General features: G+C 45.7%; 1 protein-coding gene across 1 annotated transcript in view; it reads right to left on the minus strand.

Annotated features, from left to right (window-relative positions):
- Positions 1-19,804, minus strand: part of COL17A1 (collagen type XVII alpha 1 chain) — a 57,282-nt gene that overhangs the window by 2,006 nt on the left and 35,472 nt on the right. Inside the window, 41 exon segments of the mRNA XM_058810341.1 lie at positions 29-91; positions 675-815; positions 1,003-1,410; positions 2,127-2,279; positions 2,545-2,658; positions 3,183-3,272; positions 3,890-4,018; positions 4,690-4,773; positions 5,238-5,375; positions 5,662-5,775; positions 6,405-6,452; positions 6,827-6,883; positions 7,042-7,083; positions 7,160-7,186; positions 7,676-7,735; positions 7,888-7,935; positions 8,196-8,237; positions 8,357-8,410; positions 9,630-9,710; positions 10,411-10,446; positions 11,120-11,200; positions 11,446-11,481; positions 12,025-12,060; positions 12,726-12,752; positions 13,108-13,179; positions 13,547-13,582; positions 13,932-13,994; positions 14,370-14,405; positions 14,607-14,642; positions 15,021-15,074; positions 15,225-15,260; positions 15,638-15,700; positions 16,196-16,300; positions 16,476-16,538; positions 17,018-17,044; positions 17,493-17,519; positions 17,656-17,694; positions 17,992-18,207; positions 18,644-18,793; positions 19,386-19,430; positions 19,569-19,658. Coding sequence (XP_058666324.1) covers positions 29-91; positions 675-815; positions 1,003-1,410; positions 2,127-2,279; positions 2,545-2,658; positions 3,183-3,272; positions 3,890-4,018; positions 4,690-4,773; positions 5,238-5,375; positions 5,662-5,775; positions 6,405-6,452; positions 6,827-6,883; positions 7,042-7,083; positions 7,160-7,186; positions 7,676-7,735; positions 7,888-7,935; positions 8,196-8,237; positions 8,357-8,410; positions 9,630-9,710; positions 10,411-10,446; positions 11,120-11,200; positions 11,446-11,481; positions 12,025-12,060; positions 12,726-12,752; positions 13,108-13,179; positions 13,547-13,582; positions 13,932-13,994; positions 14,370-14,405; positions 14,607-14,642; positions 15,021-15,074; positions 15,225-15,260; positions 15,638-15,700; positions 16,196-16,300; positions 16,476-16,538; positions 17,018-17,044; positions 17,493-17,519; positions 17,656-17,694; positions 17,992-18,207; positions 18,644-18,793; positions 19,386-19,430; positions 19,569-19,658 — 3,267 coding nt within the window.

The raw sequence follows: 19,804 nt of genomic DNA on the forward strand, positions 1-19,804 counted from the left end.
TGAAGAGGGAAAGGATGGCAAGCCTTACCTTTGGGTCCACGATAACCTCTCTCTCCCTTTTCACCAGGTGGCCCCTGGATGGCACCATGTGCTGGAGAGGGAAATGAAGGAGAGAGTGAATGAATGGGAGAAACCACTGCCCACCCAGAGAAGCTGTGAGTCACACTAGAAGGACATTCCTCTTGGTTAGATAGTATTAGACTGACAGCGAGGTTTCTAAACAGGGTTTTGGTCCCAACAAAGTCCCAAGGACAGGCTGTGGTGTCATTTTACCAGCACTGCTGTGTCACTCTCTCTGGGTGTCCTGGCTGTCACTAGGGCTGGAGCTGGCCCATGCTCAGGGTGGGGAATCTGAGAGCAGAGTGAGCAGCTGGCTCATGTTTCTGTACTTGTGCCAGCCCAGCCATGTTAAAATGGGCCACAGAGCTTGTAAGCACAGAGGCCTTCAGGGTTTGGGATGAGTTTCCTACCAAGAGTGGGAAAAACTGATGTCCTTCTTAATGATAAGACTGCACCTCCCCAGCAAGCAAGGAAGGAGATGGAAAGACCATCCACCTTCAAGTCTGCACTTAGACTTTTGCACTGTGCAAAGGTGAGAAGATCAGTAGGTCTGTGAGAGGCTGGGGAGATCTAATATGCATGAGCCAGAAATGCCAAACCAAAACGTCACTCACTTCTGAAGAAGTCCATGAGGTCTGCGGTGACATTGCCATAGGCTGCAAAGACCTTGCTGATGCCAGGGGGACCAGGAGGGCCTGGGGGACCTGCAGGCCCCTGAGCTGTGTAAGACATCAGGTCCTGGAGAATACCTCGGCCTGTGGAATTAAAGATGCCATTGAAAGGAGCTCTAGGAGAACTGTGGCTGCATGCTGAGGCAGAAGGTGTGAGGGAGAGGTATAGACAGCAGGGAGGAGAGGGAAGGGAACAGCGTGACCAGGCCCAGGGGGTGTGGAAGTGCAGGCTGGGATGGGGAGGGTCAGGATGAGCAGGCACTGCACTCACTCTGCAGGCTCTCTGACACACGGAGTGCCAGCTCGTTGTAATCCAGGGAACCTGTGAAGGAGTTGCTGTAGGATCTCGACCCTGCTGATGATCTGTGAGATTCCTCCTCTTCCAGCAGCCCATCAAAAGACCCAGCAGTACCCATGGAGGCATCGTAGGCGCCATCGCTGCCCACTGAGGCATGGTAAGAGGATCTGCTGCTCATGGAGCTGCCATAAGAGCTGCCTGTGCCCACTGAGCCCCCGTGGGAGCCCTCAGCACCAAGGAATCCTCCGTGCAAGTGCTCAGAAGCTCGTAACCCATTGTATGATGAAGACATAGACCCAGACACAAAGCCACTGTCTCCTTTGGGTCCTGGTGGTCCTGGGGGCCCAGGGGGTCCTGAGATGTAGCTTCGAACTTCTTCACCTACAAAATACAAGGGGGGACACTGGGCTTGACAGAGATACCACCTGAATGAAGACTGGAGTGTGAAGTTCTGTCTCACCAACCATCAGTAACCCTCATCCAGTGCCATTTCTCACGCAGCAGGCACATATCAACCTTGAACTTCATAGATGGCAAGACTACCTCTTTCCTATCTCTCCCACAATTTTGTGTGCTCAATCTTAGGAACATACCCAATGATTTTGCAGAAGGTTGCACTCCTCAGACCAATTTCAGCACCTCTGCCAGAAGAGCCATTCTGTGACCAGTTTACCAAAACTGAGGTGTTTTTGAAAGCCTGCCCTGGACAGCTTGCCAGCATGAGCTCAGACCATTGGTGCTTCACAGCTAGCTCAGTGCTGCCTTCCAACCCTTCCATTATCCATGGCTCTGTGGGCAGATGTTTGCCAAAGAAAATGCTTTTCCCATGGTAAAACTCTTGGTGACCTTCCTAGGGACCCATGTTCAGCACAGGCCAACTGCAACTACCCAGTGCTTGTCCTTGTCTCACAACACAGGCTTTGGCTGGCAGTTGGACTGAGAGGAGAGAAGCCTACAGGGTGCAGCACATTCCTGTAGACCTGGCTGTAGGGGGAAGGCTCCTACAGGAATGTCTCAGCTGTGGCAGAGCCAGTCATCTACACCAGGTGAAGCATGCCTTGGGATGTGTGCAGGAAGGATGGATGGTGTTCCCTTACTCTTCAGGTACTGGATCAGCTCACTCCTGAACTCATCGCTGTTGGTGATGTCAGCATAGGACAGGAGGCCAGTTCCAGAGAAACCTGGTGGTCCTGGAGGGCCAGGAGGGCCTGGTGGGCCCCGGACTCCAGACAGGGAAGAGTATCCAACATCTTGAGACAGAGAAAGAATTATTTTTCATCAGTGAGAGGATAAGGAAATTTCACATATCTGTCATGATCTTGAAAGTTTAAAGGCTCCAACCCAAATTTCCATCCCTTTACAGACAACACTGACAAATTCTTTTCTTAATACAGTGACTTTGTTTCCAGGGGCAGTCACATCCCTGCTAAATCTAAGCTAAATCTCAGCCTCAAGTCCCCCCTGCATCTAAAAACAGAATCACCCTGCCAGCTGTGAGAAACATAAGTGCTTTACTTTGAAGGTAAGCAGAGATGTCCTCCAGAGAGGTGCCTGGTGATCCAGGGATCCCTGGAGGTCCTGGGGGGCCTGCAGGACCAGGGGGCCCAACAACACCACTGAATTCAGAGTCTGTAAGACACAAGAGAAGAAAAGAAGTCACCCAAACAACCCCAACCCTAATGAATGTTCTTTGACAATACAAGTTACACCAGATACAGCCAAGTGGAAGGGTTTTTTTCTCTCTAGTAATTCCTGGTGTAGTTTTCTTGGTGTACCTCACTTCCTGCATGTAGATGTCACACTGGACATTCAGGTGACTCCAAAGAGAGTAAAGTCCCTCTTTTTAAAATATACTTTTAAAGAGGCATAAGAAATGATGCCTTTATGTTGCAGAGTTTGGACACAACAAAGGGCTCCTTCATGCCAAGACACCCCCACTGCTGTTGCTTCTCACAGGAGCATGGTGATCCAGCTGCAGCCCCCTGTGGGGTGTGCAGGTGCCAGCAGAGGCCTGCAGTGCTGCTAAGGACAAAGGACCATCAGAGGGTTATTTGTGATGACAGGCCAAAAGGGAAATTCTGAGACTAAGGCTGTAAAAAAGGTCCTGGGGTCACACAGAGCCCAATGGCAGGAGAGTGAAGAAGCTGGCTTACTTCGCAGGTACGCTGTCAGGTCACTGTAAGATATCCCAGGTGACCCTGGAGGCCCAGGTGGTCCAGGCAGTCCAATGCTCATCCCAGAACCTGCAAAATCCAACAGATCCACATTATCAGAACAGGCTGTTACAGTGTGAGCAGACAGGCTGCAGGGCTTGTTCACAGGCAATGCAGGAGGGGCTCCTGCAGAGTGCAGAGTCCCCATCAGCAGCTGTGCCAGGAGCCAGAGCTCAAACCTTGTTCTGGACTTGTGACTTTGACCTGACAATCCCAAGGACACCCACAGACAGACAGGCAGGGGCTTCTGCTCCTGACAAAAGCTCTGCACCTCATGAACCCATTACATGATGGGGACACCCCTGGACAGACCAACTCTTTCACAGAGAAATATATCCTGACCACAGAGATAAAGGTTAGAAAGGCACTTAAAGGTGTTGGTGGGACTTCTAAGATGGCTAAGATGAAATTTTGTTCCTAAGCTCAATTTTTAACAAAGAAAGGATTCATTACTAGTCTGTCAGTGGTATCTTAGCTACAGGGTATCTTTGTTCTCTTCCAAGACTCTTACAGTCCCTGTGAAGAGGTCTCTGTACACAGGGATTCACACAATTAGCACTGGAATAATTTCTACTGACTTGACAGCATGAGCTTTGTGCTGGGCTCCCAAAGGAACAGAGAGAAACACACACTAATAAAACCATTACTTGACAAGTAGTTGATAAACCTCCTGGTCAGCTCATCATAATCCAGTGACAGAGACATTCCATCTCCCCCTGGCCCAGGAGGTCCTGGTGGGCCCCGAAGTCCAATGAGATACTGACGGATTTCTTCTCCTAGAAACGAAAAAATCCCAGTTTTTAAGGCTGTCCAGCTGCTGCACAGAACCAGGTGTGAGGAGATCCCAGCCTGTGAGCTGAGCCTTCTCCAACAAGGAAACCACCAAAACCTATGGATGCAAAGCTCCTTTCCTCCCTCTTTTTGCAGTGAATTGTCCTGTATATAGTGCCAGAAACATTTGTGACAAGGCTGGGAACCTCCTATAATAAGGGTATAAGGAGGATGTGAATTTGGATGGCTTAAGGGACCTCTCTGTGGTCTGTTTTTTTTCAGGACACCCTGGACAACTTCTTGGGTAAAGGGAATGAAAAGCAGTTCAGCTGGGAAAGACCATGCTGAGCTTTGTGACACTTTGGAGCCATTTGGAGCACAGTGCTGGCCAGCAAAATTATTACCTTCAGGGACAGCCAAATGACAACCTGGAGATTTACCTGTCCGCCCACAGTAACAGTGTGTATAGAAAAGAATACAGAGTTGGGGATCTCCTTCACCTTAAGAACAACAACATAGCAAGGCTATGGGAGAAACACAGAGTGGGGGAGCTGGAAAGTACAACAGCCTGAAGCAGCTGCAGGTAACTCCAGTTGCAGACTGGAGACTGGAAGGGAAAGAGAGATCTCCAGGATGCTTTACCCTCAATTCCATGTTTCCCTTGAGGGTCACTTACTTTGCAGCAGGTCCAGAAGTTCTTGGTACAAAATGGATGTAGTGGATACTGAGCTAGAAAGTGACTCATAGCGACCTGAAGAGCCTGTGGGAATGCAAAGGTTTTACATGAGCCAGCATGAGACAGAAGGTGAGGGGGGTCAGGAAGGAACAAAGGACAAATGAATTGATTAACTGGTAGAATGGCCTTCTCATGCCCCCAGCTATGAAACAGTTGCTCTCTCACACATCCTGGTCATCACAGACAGCTGTGTGCTCTGTTCATTTCTGGTTCAGATTCCAGGCTACTTCCAAAAGCTCTGGGGATTTCATCTAATTTAGGAGCACCCAAGACAACCCCCAAATACTTGAGACCACATATACTAAACAAGCCATCTCTGTTTGGGGTCTTTGGGGTGTCAAAGAGTCTAACAGCAAACGTTTAATATAAGACTTTCCAAGCAGCAGCAACTGCTAGTTAATCTAACCATCTAGTTCTCACCTCCTAGGTGCTGCACAAGCTCAGCTGAGGGCATGACTCAGTACAGAGTTTATCAACATGGTGCTTACTTGTCATATAGCTCATGACACGGGTAGCCAGCTCTGCATAGTCCAAGGTCATCCCATCTGCAGTGGTGATGAGTCCAGGCGGGCCTGGAGGGCCTGGTGGACCTTGGGCACCAGTGAAATAATGTCTGACGTTGTTACCTATGTAAAAAGCCCAAGATATGCCCACATGACAGAGGGAAGACTGACCGTATGCACAATTACCAGACCTGCTTCCTTTGACAAGGAACAGGACAGCAGAAGGACAGTTCTACAGAGGCCACAATGGACAACAGCACTTCACAGTACTCAACAGAAATAAGCCCAGAGCAGCAGGGCTGTTGTTTCTAATAGAAGAGGGTTTCTAATAGAAGAGAACAAGGTCCTAGGGAGCAAGAGAGATAGGCAGGAAACTGCTGACCCACAGCAAAAATCTCATTATACTCACTCTTCAGGTAGTCAGTCACATACTGCTGAATCTCTTGAGATGAACCTCCACTTGGGCCAGGAGGACCAGGTGGCCCAGGAGGTCCTGGGGGTCCCGGAATTTGTCTAGATCCACCTACAGAAAGCATTGTAAGGAGAAGTGTTTTTGGCACAGTTGCATTAGACCAAGTGATAGTGAAGTGTACTTGCATTAAGCCCTTCCCACAGGCCTGGAAAGACCTTTGGAAATTGAATATGGAGGGGCTCCCCCTGCATATTTAAACACAGTCTGAGCATGGGCTATTTGGCAGTATAATGTCTTCAATTAATTCAGCATCTTATAATTCAGCAGGGCTGAGTCCAGAGACATTCCTGGCTTTGTACAGGCAGACCTGGTGGGTTTGAGCACTAGAGTGCAGTGCTGTGCAGAATACAGATGGAGATCATAGAGCTCAAGCTCATTAGTCTAATATCACTGCCCTGCTGCTCCCAATTCCAGTCAGCCTGGGCAGCACCAGTTCAAGGACCTATCCACACAGAGGCAAACTCTGGCTTAAAGGATTCCCAGTAAGTTGGAAAAAACCCCCTGTGAATTCTTAAATTTTATGATTTAAGACAAGTTGTGCAAGAAGGGTTTTGAACAGAAATCCCATCAGCATTAGGTTGGCACCCACACTGGTAAAAGTCAAAGGAGCTTTTTCAAAGCCTCCACCAGATATCAACATTCCTTCTTAATGTCAGAGCAATGATGGTCTGGCCTCTTACCTCGAGATGCTCCTGGGATGCCAGGTGCACCTGGGACACCTGCATCACCTGGAAAAGAGTGAGGGAGACAGACACTTGTAATGGGTGTGACTGCATCTTGCACACTTGGTCATGTGAAACAGCTGAGCTTCATGTTGTTAGAGAAGTAACTATCCAGCCCTTGCAATAACTGTCTTGAAATGCCAGCTTGCTGGGAAAGAGCATAAGGAAGAGACCACGGCAGCTTGCCTGAGCCTTCTGTGGCCTGGTCAAGTGCCTTGTGCTCACAGCAATTCTATTGCTCTGGTCCTGCTTTCCCTTAAAAGGCAGGGGTGAGCACAGCTCTAGTTCCCAAAAGACTGGGCTGTTCCATCTTTTAGTCTCAACCACGTTTGGATGTGTGAGGCCACCCCCAATAAAAGAAAGATGATTTTTAACTTCACCTTTTGGTCCAGGTGGGCCAGGTGGGCCTGGGGGTCCCTGTATGGTGACTCTTTCACCTGCCAGTTGCAGAAAGAGAGTCAGATTGACAGGAATAAAGTATGTAGACAAAATCCTGGCTCCGGTAAAATTAAGTTAGAAAGAATAGAGCAGGATTTTGGCCTGATTTCAGCCCAGGGACAATGAATTCAAAGGAGAAAAGGGGGCACAGACTAACCGTGGGAGGAGAATGCTGAAAGGCCAGGATCACCCGGTTCTCCTGCATGAGACACAGAAATGAAGGAGCACTCCTACACCCAGGCCAGCTACCCTGAAACCCACTGACATCTCCTTACCTGTGAATCCCCGCGGGCCTCGTTCACCTGTCAACAGGGAAGCACAGGAACAGTGTCAGGATTTGCTTTATTCTCATCAGCAGCATCCCAGCCCACACTGCAGCATATCATCTTAGCCTTCAATTTGTAGGGGAGAAATGGGTAAAGGGAGCACATTTTCCTGCCAGCTGAGCTACACTTCACAGGCCACCCCATTGCACTGAGTTAGTCCACAGTGCATTTGCAAAATGGCTGTCCCCTTCAATGGCAAATCTGAAGTTCTGAATGTTCTTGAGTATAATGGGCTTGCAAAGTTGGGATCTGAATACAGCAATTGCCTTGGCACCAGCACTGGAGACTAATAAATGTCTTTGACAAAGATTGACTTGTTTTACAGCAGACAGGAGTCCTACTTAGTGACAACTGTGCTAGCTTTCTTACAGACAGAGAAAGGCAGGAATTTCTGCTCCCAAGCCCTTTCTTCTTTTCAGTCTAAGGTGCTAAGACCCCTCTAGTAAGGCAGCACGATATACCCACCTGGGTCTCCCTTCGGGCCTGGTGGTCCTGGTGGACCTGGTGGGCCTGTGAAGAATGCTTCTGCAATTCAAACAAAGATTTCTTCATGACTTCCAACAGAACATGAAACAAGGTTTCCCCGGCTCCACTAGGTCCTAGCCTTTTATGTGCTCTCTGGAACCCCAACAGGACATTTCCAGGACCAGATGACAGAATGAGTGGCAAGGACCTACCTGAGGTGGACATGGATGATCCTGGTCGGCCTGGAGGTCCTGGCAATCCTAGAAAAAAGGGAAACAGAAAAGCTTCAGGAGGGATCAGCCTTGGCAAGTTGAAAACTTTGAGTGTCTTCCCAAAATACTTTTACTAATTAGTACTCTGGCTAGAACCCGCTGCAAAAGCAAATGTTCTTTGTTGGGCAGCATCTTGCTGCAGTGAAACTGTGTTGGTAGAAATCCACTATGTGGCATTCTGCTTCCAGCCCTAGGCCTTGGAAAAACCTCCCACTTTCCAGCTGGGTTTCAGAGGAACAAACTCTTACCTGGGGGACCATGAGGTCCAGGGGGTCCCTGCACAGATTCACCTGATGACAAATGAAACAGGGGTATTAGAAACATTTACTCAGCAAATTGCATGGCTCAGAAACATGCCATGCTGTGTCAGCATTCCATGCTTAGGGGCTGAGCTCTGTACATTACTCACCTGGTGGTCCAGGGGGACCTGGTGGTCCTGCTCGCCCTTGTAGCTCTCCCAGCACTGTGCAAAAGAAAAACACAAACAAGGGAAAATTGTTGCTATGGAGCAAGTGCTGCTATGGAAACTGTCAATATATTGCTGCTAGAAGCTCTTACAATCAAAGGTGGACTAAGATGGGACCTGAGTGACCTACGTAAGACCAGGATGAAGCAGAGGAGGGAGAAGAGAGATGTGTTTGGTAAGACATGAAGCAAAATACAGCTCTGAGTAGGATACTGGAAACAGGGAGGAAAGTAATGGTTCTTGAGAGAAAGAGCAAAGGACCAAAGGCTAAAGAAGGAGGGAAAGAACTTCAAGGAGAGGAGAGATTCTTTATAAGAGTAGAGAAATTCTGGGAGGAGAACACAACACAGAAATTATTTATCAAGCAGCTGCACTGTGTTATCTTGATTGTACTGTGTGATGTACCCTCACCTCCAAGCTGAGGCACAAACTCAAAGTTCAATGATGCTGTGATCCAGGACACCTGAATGGGGAGCTGGACAGTACTGAAGCATGGTCTGAATCTACATGGCCCCATTCAGCTGGTGATCAGGCAAGGATCATTTATAATTTTATGCCCTCATCTACCTTGCTGCAAACTTGCAGAGGTCCCAGATCCTAGGAATAGCAACTCTAAGCGCATTACACATCTCTGTGTAATGCAAAACAGTGCTGCACAGAGCAAGTGCTTTTCTTGGGATGTCACTAAACCATTCTGCTCAGCTCCACTTATTTTCATCTTAAAATTTTAAAATTTTTACAAAATGTTACATTTTTTTAACCTTAAAATTTATTTGCTCTCATGTGAATTCATCATTTAATTTGAAGAGAGATTACTTCTGTTGCTTAGATTAACATGCCTTTTCAAACTGGTTCTCATCTTACAGATGGCTCCATGCTCATATTGCCCAGGGAACTGCCCTGTGTGAACTCAGTGGCTGGAAGCTCTCAGCTCTGTATCTCCCCTGTTAGTGGCAGCTCATCAGCCACCATTCCTCAGCTTCCCTCTCTGTGATATGGGCCTGATGTCCTTTGCCTCCTTTTGAAAGGACTTTAGGATGTACAGATGAGGAGGAAAGAAGAGGTAGCTGGCATTGCAGACACACCACCACACACACATACTTGCCCCATGTCACATTGAGAAGAAAGAGTTAGGGGCATCTCCTGGTGGATGTGAGCAGGCCTTGAAGCTCTGACACACCTCCAGGCAAAGGAGTGGAAAGGCAGGGCCACTTACTTTGAGATGCTAATGATGAGACTTCTGTTCTGATGGTTTCTATCACAGCTTCACCTGGGGATCCTTTCTCACCCCGTGGACCTTTTTCCAGGAAAAAAAAAAAAAAGAAACAGAGAAAGGGAGTTATGTAACTGAGAGAGGGTGACATTTTGTACCTACTCTGACAAGAGGTTCAGACTGTTCTTAAGAGAACTGGGAGCATGAACTCAGTCCCCAGATCTGAGGGACATTGCATTCAAGTGTGGAAATTATGCCCAGTTTGCTCTAACAGGATCAGAGAAAACCAGCTAAGAAAGGTTCTTAGGGGTCAGCTCTCTTCAGGCCCTTTCTAAGAGATGTCTGCCCAACTGGCAGTGCTTTCACAGTGACATTAATCCCAATTTGGCTCTAGTTTGCTCTCCTGCCTTTCAAAATGGCAGGAGGTATCCAGCTGGACTATATCCCCTATCACAGAAAGGCAACAGCACTTGAGGAGTGCCTTAGAAATACCAGCCTTCAGGAAAAATAGCATAAGAAAAAAAAGCCATCTGCAGCATCCACATGACACTGGCTCTTATCACCCTCTTACCACTCTTCTTCTTCCCCTGGGAAAACAAAAAATTATAAAAATTCTTTACTAGATCAATTAAGCCAAATAGTGCAACAAAATGAACTGAAAGGAAGAAATCTGTGAACAAAAGGGAGAGGGAATGAGCCAAGGGCTTAGAGAATTAGAAACTAAGAAAAACTAATGAATTCCTTTCTCTTAAGAAGCATAATCAAAGCTGAAGGAAAATGGTACCTTGCTGTCCAGGGAGACCAGCTGGTCCAACAGGACCTAGTTTCAAAGGAAAAACCCAAATTTCATTAGATTTTACTGGCTATTTTACAATAGCAGAAAATATCAATAGAACTTTTATAAGAACTGAGACTGAGACTATGAAAAAATGTATTTTCTACACAAACAAATGGAATTGCTATGGGGTATGAATTAATCAATGCCCCATATATTACTTGAATTTCCATCCTGTGGCAATTAAAATGCTTGGTGCCTCTTCGACTGGGGAAATAACCAGAATGCCACTGACCACAAAAGAAATGGAATGCAAAAGGCCTAACCCTCCTCTCACATTCCATACTGCAAACTGAGACTGCCTCTGCCAAACCAGCTCCAGGACTAGCTCCAGGCAGAAAGTGCCATGAGAGTCAGGGCTCAGGAACTCTGCTGCCTGACACCAGCATGCTGGAGGGCAGTGAGTGACTGGACAGAGGAGTCTGAGGCCCAAGCTCATGCACAGCCTGTGTGTGTGTGGGAGAAAGACTTACAGATGCTTGAGTGGGAATTCTGCTGCCTTGAGCTCAAAGCTGAGGCTGGAAAACAAGCACTTCCTAATTTCAGCAACAGTGCTGGGAAAGGGATGAGACACAAGCCTGCCTTCCTGAGCAGTGAAAGAGCTTGATTCTAGTCCCTGGATTTGACCTATCACTACTTTGTCCTCATCAGTACTCACCTGGAACACCTGGAGGACCAGTGGGGCCAGGTGGGCCTGGGGGCCCTGGTGGGCCTGGCAGAGTAACAGTTGATGAACCCTCTGAAAAACAAACACATAGATTAGCACACAGACACTAATATTCACACATCTTTACACTTCTATTTACACAGTGAATGTGTAAAAATCTATCCTTAAGGAATACCACATCTATGGCACATACATTCTCCCAGCACAGGGAGCCCCAGGACAAGTCTGACACACAATCAAGATGAATTGAGGAGGCACAACAAAACCCCAGAGAAAACCCTCCTAATCAGAAGTGTGACCCTCACAGCACTACATACCTGCACTTATGACTTTTCCTGGAGCTCCAGGTTCTCCTAGGAAAACAAAGGTACAAAAGTTGAGCTTCTTTTTAGGGGGGTGGGTGGGTAAGTGCTATAATAGGCTCAATAACATTATACTATTAAGCATGTAGTTTCTGTTCTTTCTGCCCTTTATCTCATGTCTGAGAAGTCACAGCAGTAGAAGGTCAGGGGGGAAGCAAGAGAGCTGTGCTAATGCAGAGAAGCCCTCTGATCAGCTTTCCAAGCACTACATCTGCCAGCACAGGCAATAGCTTGATTTATCTGAGGCAGGCACACAGCTTCCACTGCAGTCAGCAGGCATCTCATGCTCAGGGCAGAACCGGGCTTCAGAGGTTTGCTCAGAGGAGAGCTGCCGTGCCAAGTCCCTCAGCAGATGTCCCCACTGCCCTCTGTGTATGCTCAGAGAAGCTTTGCCTACCGTGCTTCTCAAACCTTCCCTTCCCAAAGCCACTAGATGCCACTGTTGATCCAGGGACTGGTCAGTGGAGCAGCTAATCCTTGCTAAAATGAAATCTTTAGAGAGAAAATGAGCATTAGGGAAGGAACAAAACTCACCTTTAGCCCCTGGTCGGCCGGGGTTGCCTGGAAGTCCTGATATGAGGTAGACAAACAATTTAAAATAGTTAGTGCAAATATTGTTTGCTGTATGCTTTTCAGGTACCCCAGCTGTTTCACTGGTGAGTTTACAGAAGGAGCTCCCTACCCAAGACCCCAGCCTTCAGCCTTTCTAAGCAGGTCTCTGAGGACTTTATAAGCCAGTGGAGGAACAGACTGAGCTGGTTGTGTCCTTGGGCTTCCCTGGTCCCACTGCTCCCTGGATGATGACACTGCTTCACAGATTTACCTGTAGCATCTTCTAGATACTGCTACCTGTCCTGAAGCTCCTGGATGGATTCCCTGTTGAACTGTCCCCCCCAGCCACCTCTGCTTACAGATGTCACATCCTCTGTTTCTACCTCTATTGCCACATTCTCTCCCTTCTGTTTCTGCTGCTGACTAGAAGGACTTTTCAGTGATGCGTGGGGAACTGAAATGTTATGTTATGTTTTGGGGAAAGGCAAAATTCAACACTCAAAAGCTTTGCATTGCTCAAAAATCACACATCTTGCACAAAGCCTGTCTCAAAAGCCAAAGGAGATTAGGAAACCTTGGGATATCACTTTGGAAATCCTGAGTACCACAGAGGGAAAATTACAAGGGTTTTTGAACTCAAATTAAAGTGTGTCATTGATACACTGGAATATGAAAAAGCCTACCTGGTGGTCCTTGAGGTCCTGTAAGACCTGTCAGAAAAAGGCAAAAACTTTTAAGATGTCTAAAAAATTTCATATGGGAAAAGGACAGACAGGGAGAAAAAGATTCCATTTATGTGAAATTATAGCACAAAAAAATTCTCAAAGTGGTGGAAACTGGCCTAGCAACTGGTATGTAAATCAGCTCATAGCAGCTGATGTTTGCACTGTGGGCAATTTTGGGATCATAAAGGGTCTAGATTCTCTATGTATTTTCCTTTCCTCACCACCTTAAGAATACAGAGATCCTCTGCCAGACTTAAATTCAAATTAAGACTGGAAATTGACAAATACATCTGCATTCCTGACTGAGCAAAAAGCATTTTTGTTCTCTTTATGCTTTTACCTGGCTCTCCAGCATCTCCAGTGGGTCCTGGAGGGCCTCTGGCACCTGGCATTCCCATAAGACCTGGTTCACCTAGGGATATAATCACCATTAATGAGACAGAAGTCACTGACATACAACCTACCAATCCATTCAAGCTTGGCTGTCCTGCAGCAATTTCTACCTATTGTATTCTCACAGCCAAGTGGCCATCTCCAGCATCAGTGTCTGGGAGGGGAACATCAATGACAGAAGAGTTCTGCAGAGAGGTAACTCTGTCACAAGTTTACAGCCTGCTCCATTATATGTCTCAGTTCCACGTTTACAGGTTGACTCTACAGTTCTGAGACAGAAGATCCCAGAACATGAATCTGCTGCCATCTTTCTCCCACCCCTTTTACAAATCAACTCCTACCAAATCAGAAAGTGCCTGCACTTCTACCTCAAAGGAAGCCCTTACCTTTTTCACCTGGCTGTCCATCACGACCAGCTTGTCCTGTCCAAAAAAAGAGATTGTCAGGGACTTCTGAAACAGTACCACTGTTATCCTGCCTTCCTCCAAAGTGGAGCACAGCCCCAGCCCTAAGAGTGGCTTTTCATCACATTGTATCTGAAAGAAACCTTGGTTGCCATCACTGAAGGTCCAGGAAGCATTCATTCAAAACTTAACTGCAGGACATTTTTTCTGAGTGTACAGACTAACCACAGCTGTCCAAAGGTAAGACCTAGGATCACAACAAGCATATTCCACTCCCATACTGTTTCCTTGTCTGTGCTCACAGAAACACAATCTGGGTGGAATGACATTGCCTCCCATATAAATACAGCTGCTTTCTGGTACCCACCTGCAGGTCCTTTAGCCCCTGGCTCTCCTGCAGGTCCAGGTAATCCTCTTGAGCCTTGCTCACCTGTAGCAAAATAGTATGAAAATGAATCAAACAAGTCTTGGACAATTCTGTCAGCAATATTTGCTGCTTTGCAACTGAAAACCAGCATTGATAGGATGTTCAGGCCTCATGATTCACAACTGTCTCTGGGCATTAGAAATGTTCAAGTGATGTGAATATAGGGCATGTGAGAGAGGATTTTCCTAAAGCTAAATACAAAGATTGTTACCAAGATTACTGGAATCAAGAATGGGATCTATTGGTTTATAATTTTGGTGCAAAAATAAAACTCCTATAATCAGTAACATCCTTATAGTATTTCAGAAAGCTAACTGGGATTGGCTGGGCTGTGCTTTTATTAGGTCGGCTGTTACTCCAGTATTTCAATCCACTGACCTGTCATTCCACGAGAACCCTTCTCACCCTGATCACCTGTGGCAGAAAAAAGGGACAAATTCTGTGAGATTGCTTCATTGTAAAATGTTTCCATCAGGGAATATGAAGTCTGCTTTCTGACAAGAGCACAGAAGAAAAAGCCAAAGATGGATAAGGATAAAACCCATGGACAGTATCCATATCTAAAGGAATCTAAAGAAAATTAACCACAAAAGAATACCTAATTGGTCAGCATACCTTTGGGTCCAGGGGGTCCACTGGCTCCTTTTTCACCTGAAAGAGATATGGGTGATTGAACAATGGTAGTAACAAATCATGAGGGAAAGGCATTTAATGCATCAAGGGAAATAGAGATTCTGTGGTACCAGACAAACTCAAACTGGAAATTCCTTCCCTTTAACACAGCTCCATCCACACAACTGTTTTTCCTCTCTTAGACTGCTATGTTACCTCTGTGTCTTCTGCATTTCTCAATATTTGCTAGCAATCACTGACTAATTTTGGTTTGTCTCCCTTTTCTTCAGTCTTATGCTTTTCTTTGCCCACAGAATCAAAATGTAACACGGTCAGATCACATCTGCTGCTCAGAGCAGTGCTAGAAAAGCACCTCAGCTAGTGCTGCTTGAATTGCCAGGAGGAGGAGAAAGTTACCTTTAGCACCTGGGAGTCCTGCTTCACCTCTAAATCCTTGTAGGCCAGGAGGACCTGCAGAAAAATGAGATGGGGGTTTTTCATTCATCCCACTCACCACAATGCATCACTGAAGCAGAAAAACTATGAGAAGCCGTCACTCTGTCACTCTGGTTTTTTTCTCCTCAGCCTCTAGATGCCACAGCAAAGTAATACAGCACTCACCTGGAAGACCTTGTGGGCCTGGAGAACCCATCAAACCTGTAAGGAACATGGATTTTCTTTTAGTAACACCAAAATAAGAAAATTATCAAATTGCTTTCAGTTTGCACAACAGCATCCACAACCCAAGAGGTGTTTAGTGGATTGGAAGTTCCCCAGCCACTAGAAGAATTTGCATTACTGGCATCCTCAAAACCAGGACAACAAATTCAGAGAATTTAGTCCTTGTGACATTGAAGAAATATTTTCCACTTAAGTAAAGAGACCCAAGCCATCTATCTCAGCTGAGATGCTGGGATATGTGCTTCAGACTATTAGTTCCCTTTTCTGGTTACTGCAAATGAAATGGGACAGCTGGAGGGCCCATTTACTCCTAACCTCTCTGTTAGGTGTTCTCTCTCTATCTTCACATTTACCTTTTAGGCCAGTAGAACCTGGGGGTCCAGGTGGCCCTGGAGGACCTGGCTCACCAATAGCACCTGCAAAATAAGAGTATGAATAGACATGGTAGAATAGAGCCATGGTCCCATTTCCCCATTATTCTATCTACTGTTATTCTTTCTCTGGTAAGTGTCATGAATAATCTGCTCATCAGTTCAAAACACCCAAACAGATATGCACTGTCCAAGAGAAGAATATGAGCTCTCTGAGCTTTAGCAAGATGAATTCCTCAGCTTTGATGATCTGGGTAACAGGGAAGAAGATAACCTTGATAGTGAAGTGATTTTGGTTCTGTCAGACTCAGACTTGACTGTAAGATCTGGGAAACCAAAGCAATCCTTGTTTATCCATTATAAGTCTGACAAAAAAATAATCCCTAAGGACATATTAATCTGTGCTGGGAAATGTATAGATGAAATCTGGATTTGAATAGTGAAATCAAATTTTATCACTGAGGTGTTCTATTAATCAGGACCAAACTCTTGCTTTTGTCCTTCTCTGTCTTATCCAACAACAAGACACTTGGTTCCTACCTCTGTCTCCTTTTTCTCCAAATCCAGGTGGTCCTGGTTCCCCTCGAGGCCCTGGCATCCCTTCTCTACCTCTTTGTCCCATGGGACCTTCCATGCCAGGCTCACCTACAGGAAAGAAATGCATTGTAACACCAGGTGTCTGTGGGAGGGAGGCCTTGGGCAAAAGGATCCATGGCTGGCTCCACTGGGGAAGGCAATGATCACACACCCAGGTGTCTGTACTCCTGTGCCATGTGTCAGTCAGTTGTGAATGACTCACAGCACTGACAGAGATGCTCACCCACGCTTCCCTTTTGGCCTTTTGGTCCTTCTGGTCCTGCATGCCCAATAGGACCAGGAATGCCTGGAAAGAAAACACAGTAAGCATTCAGAGTTCTTGACTATGTACCATAAAACAATAACATGCAACTTAGGGAAATCTGGAGAGATTAATTCTATGGGGTAAAGAATATATTACTCATAAGATGGGTACTTTATCTCTTTAGAAGAACACAATACATATAAAAGCACAGGAAAGCTGAACCAAGTATTTATGCAGCTGTAGGACTCTTTCAGTGCTGGACTAGAATCTTCACAAATTCAGCATGTTCAACTAAGGGGAAGTCTGGCCAAGGCTTTGCTTGTAAACAAGTCTCTGAGCTGTGTCTGTAGCTCAGCACCAAGGTATTAATCAAGTGACTTAATCTATGCTAAATATTGACTCTTCAGAGAACCACCTTGAGCTAAATTCAAGGAATTTTGCAAGGAAGTGCTGTATTTGTTCTTGCCCACAGTAATGTAAACAAATGTCCTCCCTTAAAGGGGAATTGAACTATAGCCCACCTGGGACACCAGGAAGTCCTCGATCACCTGTAGACAGAAACAAAGAGACAGTCAGTGGGGAATAAATTTTCTCTTTTTGTCACTTTGGCTAACCCTCACCCTCATAAAAAGAAGCTTATGTTCCTGGAATATTTACAAGTTCTAGGGCCTCCAGCAATTGTCTCCCTTGTATTTATGTAAATAATTGAATCATTCACACCATGCAAAACCCTCTGGGCACTGAAGCACTCTGTGATTAAACCAGGTAGAGCCTGGCTTCAGGAATGACTCATCCAGGCAAAAGGAGCTTCTAGATTCAAAGTGAGATTTTTAACCAGAAAACAGGAGAAAAACCCCAACCTTCACAACAATATCTGAACTAACAGATAACTGGCATTAGCTTCTCCACATGTTGGAGTTACAAAATACCATTTTCTACCCAGGTCCTATGACAGGCTGCCAATCTACCTGAGAAAGCAGGTAACTCCGGACTCACCTTTGGGACCTTGTATTCCCATGTCACCTGAAAAAAGAGAAAAAAAAAAAAAAAAAAACCTGAATCAAGAGACATCCACGTCATTCTTTTTGTCTTCTACAAGACTGTGCATTGCCAGAGCCAAGGAATGGGACAGGGGAAGAGAAGGACTATATGGCTGTACCTTTCTCACCACGTTCTCCTCTCTCCCCTCGGAAGTAGCCTGTAAGAGGAAGTGAAGGGGCTGTTAGAGCTCATTATACAGCACAGTAGATACTCATTTCAAGAACAAGGATACTTCTATTTGGATTTCAGGCCACAGGCAGCACAGTATGGTTTGTGAGTTTCCTCAGTAAATTTGTTTTCACAAATACATGAAATTTCTAAAGATGGGAGAATGTTGGCTGCTCTGTTGTTCATCTCTTTCCATCATGTGCTAGACAGAAGTAAATCACCTTTCCCCTGCTAACAAAAGTAGCATGAGAAATAAGGTATGGGTTCATTTTTTGACTCTGCTCACCTCGTTCTATTTCCTTATTCAGTCTGCTCTTCACCATCAACCAGACTGACTCTTCATTTTCATATGGGAAGGTTGAGGAGAGTGAGCTACCATGAAGAAAATCTACTCTTGAAACATCCTTTTCTACTACTGAATTCCCTTGGTTGATTGCCAGGAGGGCACCATTGATTCTTTCCAGGTCTTCCACACGAGATTTCAGCTTTCTCACTTCTTCAGCTGGAAGGTTAAAGGAAAATGCTAGGGAACATGCTGCCAGATATGCATGCCTGAAACATCTCATGCTATCACAGGAACATGGCAACACTGTCATGTAGCTATGGCCACTGAATTTTGAAGAATTCTTTTTTTTCCCCAGAAGGGATATCTGGAATTTAAATGACAGCTTTGGAATCTGTCAGTCTTGGAGCAGTAGACCTCAGATCTCAGAAGCTTTGCTATCCTACTCACCCCAAGATTATATAACTCCCCAACAAAGACTGTATTCCTTATCCATTCTTTCTGTCCATTTGTAATATCTCAGTGGCAAGTCACCATCAAGCTGAATGTTTCCCTCAGTTCTCTGGCTTGGTATCTCTGGTGCTTGGGCTTGTTCCCAGCTTAAACCCTCTGTCATTCTATACCATTCAACATTTTTTCCTCAGTTATCTCTTACCCAGAGCAATGAGTCCAAAAAGCAATCCAAGGAGGAACAACCAGGCTAGAAGCAAACCCAGGAGCCATTTCCACCAGCTACAGCAGGAACCACAAGGACACCAGGATGGTGCTGATCCAATTGCACCTCCTGCATCACCACTTCGTATTTCTGGAAAAGGGAAGGAAGAATCTCCTGATTTATGAAGAGTTCCTTGACTTTAGAGTTAAGAATCTCTTACAATAAGGACATCAAGGCCTGATCCATTATATAAAGGGCTATGGAAAAAATCTTTATGCCACTCTGTGCACATGGTGAGTGTAATTCTAGTCCCTGTGGAAGTTGGGAACAGTATTTCCAAAGGGAATTCAAACAGGGGACAAAACCATTCAGTGTATTTTAAAATAACAGCTGGAAAACATGATCACATGAGCGTGAATTTTTTGTACACATCTGAGCCCTAAATGACAGCAATAGCCAGCATGGTCTGTCTGACCCTCTCTTCCCCATAAATCTGTCCCAGTAGCAGGATGCAGCTGGACTGTCAGCTATCTGATTTTCTCTAGTCATGCAAAAATAACCCAACTGTCCACTTATCTACAATCAAATCACTGCTACCAATTTCTCTGGTAGCCTCCTGAAGATTCCCTCCCTCTCTCTGATTCATTGCTCAGAGACCACTCATGTCCCTCAAGAACAATTGCTTTTTTGTGTACTGTGCTTTGGTGCTTCTTCCAATGAAAGTCTGAGTGGCATCACTTACCTGCATAAGTTTCTTTGTCCCGTTTTGGCATGGATTTCAGCCCTCCTGTTTTAACAACAGTAAAAGAAGTTTTACCAGTCTTTCTCTGCATGACAAAATTTAGAGTGTGGGCTTGAAAGGGAAAGGTAGTAAGGAGGCAGAAGGAGAAAGTTGTGTTGCACTTCCACAGAAACAAATTCTTACCATTTGCATCTGATTTCAGGCCAGTATCTGTAGCATAAGAGGAGGAAAAGCCCTGCTTCTCTTTCTTCAAAGTGTCTTCTCCAAAAGATCCTGAATAGGAACCAAATATAATTAGAAACATTACACCAGAAGTTAAACCAGGCCAATCTTCTTTCATTGGTTAAGGTGGATTTTTCCTGGGAAGACACAATAGCTCTGCTGTCTAAACCATATCTAGTTTGTTTTTATTCTCTCAA

The sequence above is a fragment of the Ammospiza caudacuta genome, chromosome 9, assembly GCF_027887145.1.
Source record: "Ammospiza caudacuta isolate bAmmCau1 chromosome 9, bAmmCau1.pri, whole genome shotgun sequence".
Taxonomy (NCBI): domain Eukaryota; kingdom Metazoa; phylum Chordata; class Aves; order Passeriformes; family Passerellidae; genus Ammospiza; species Ammospiza caudacuta.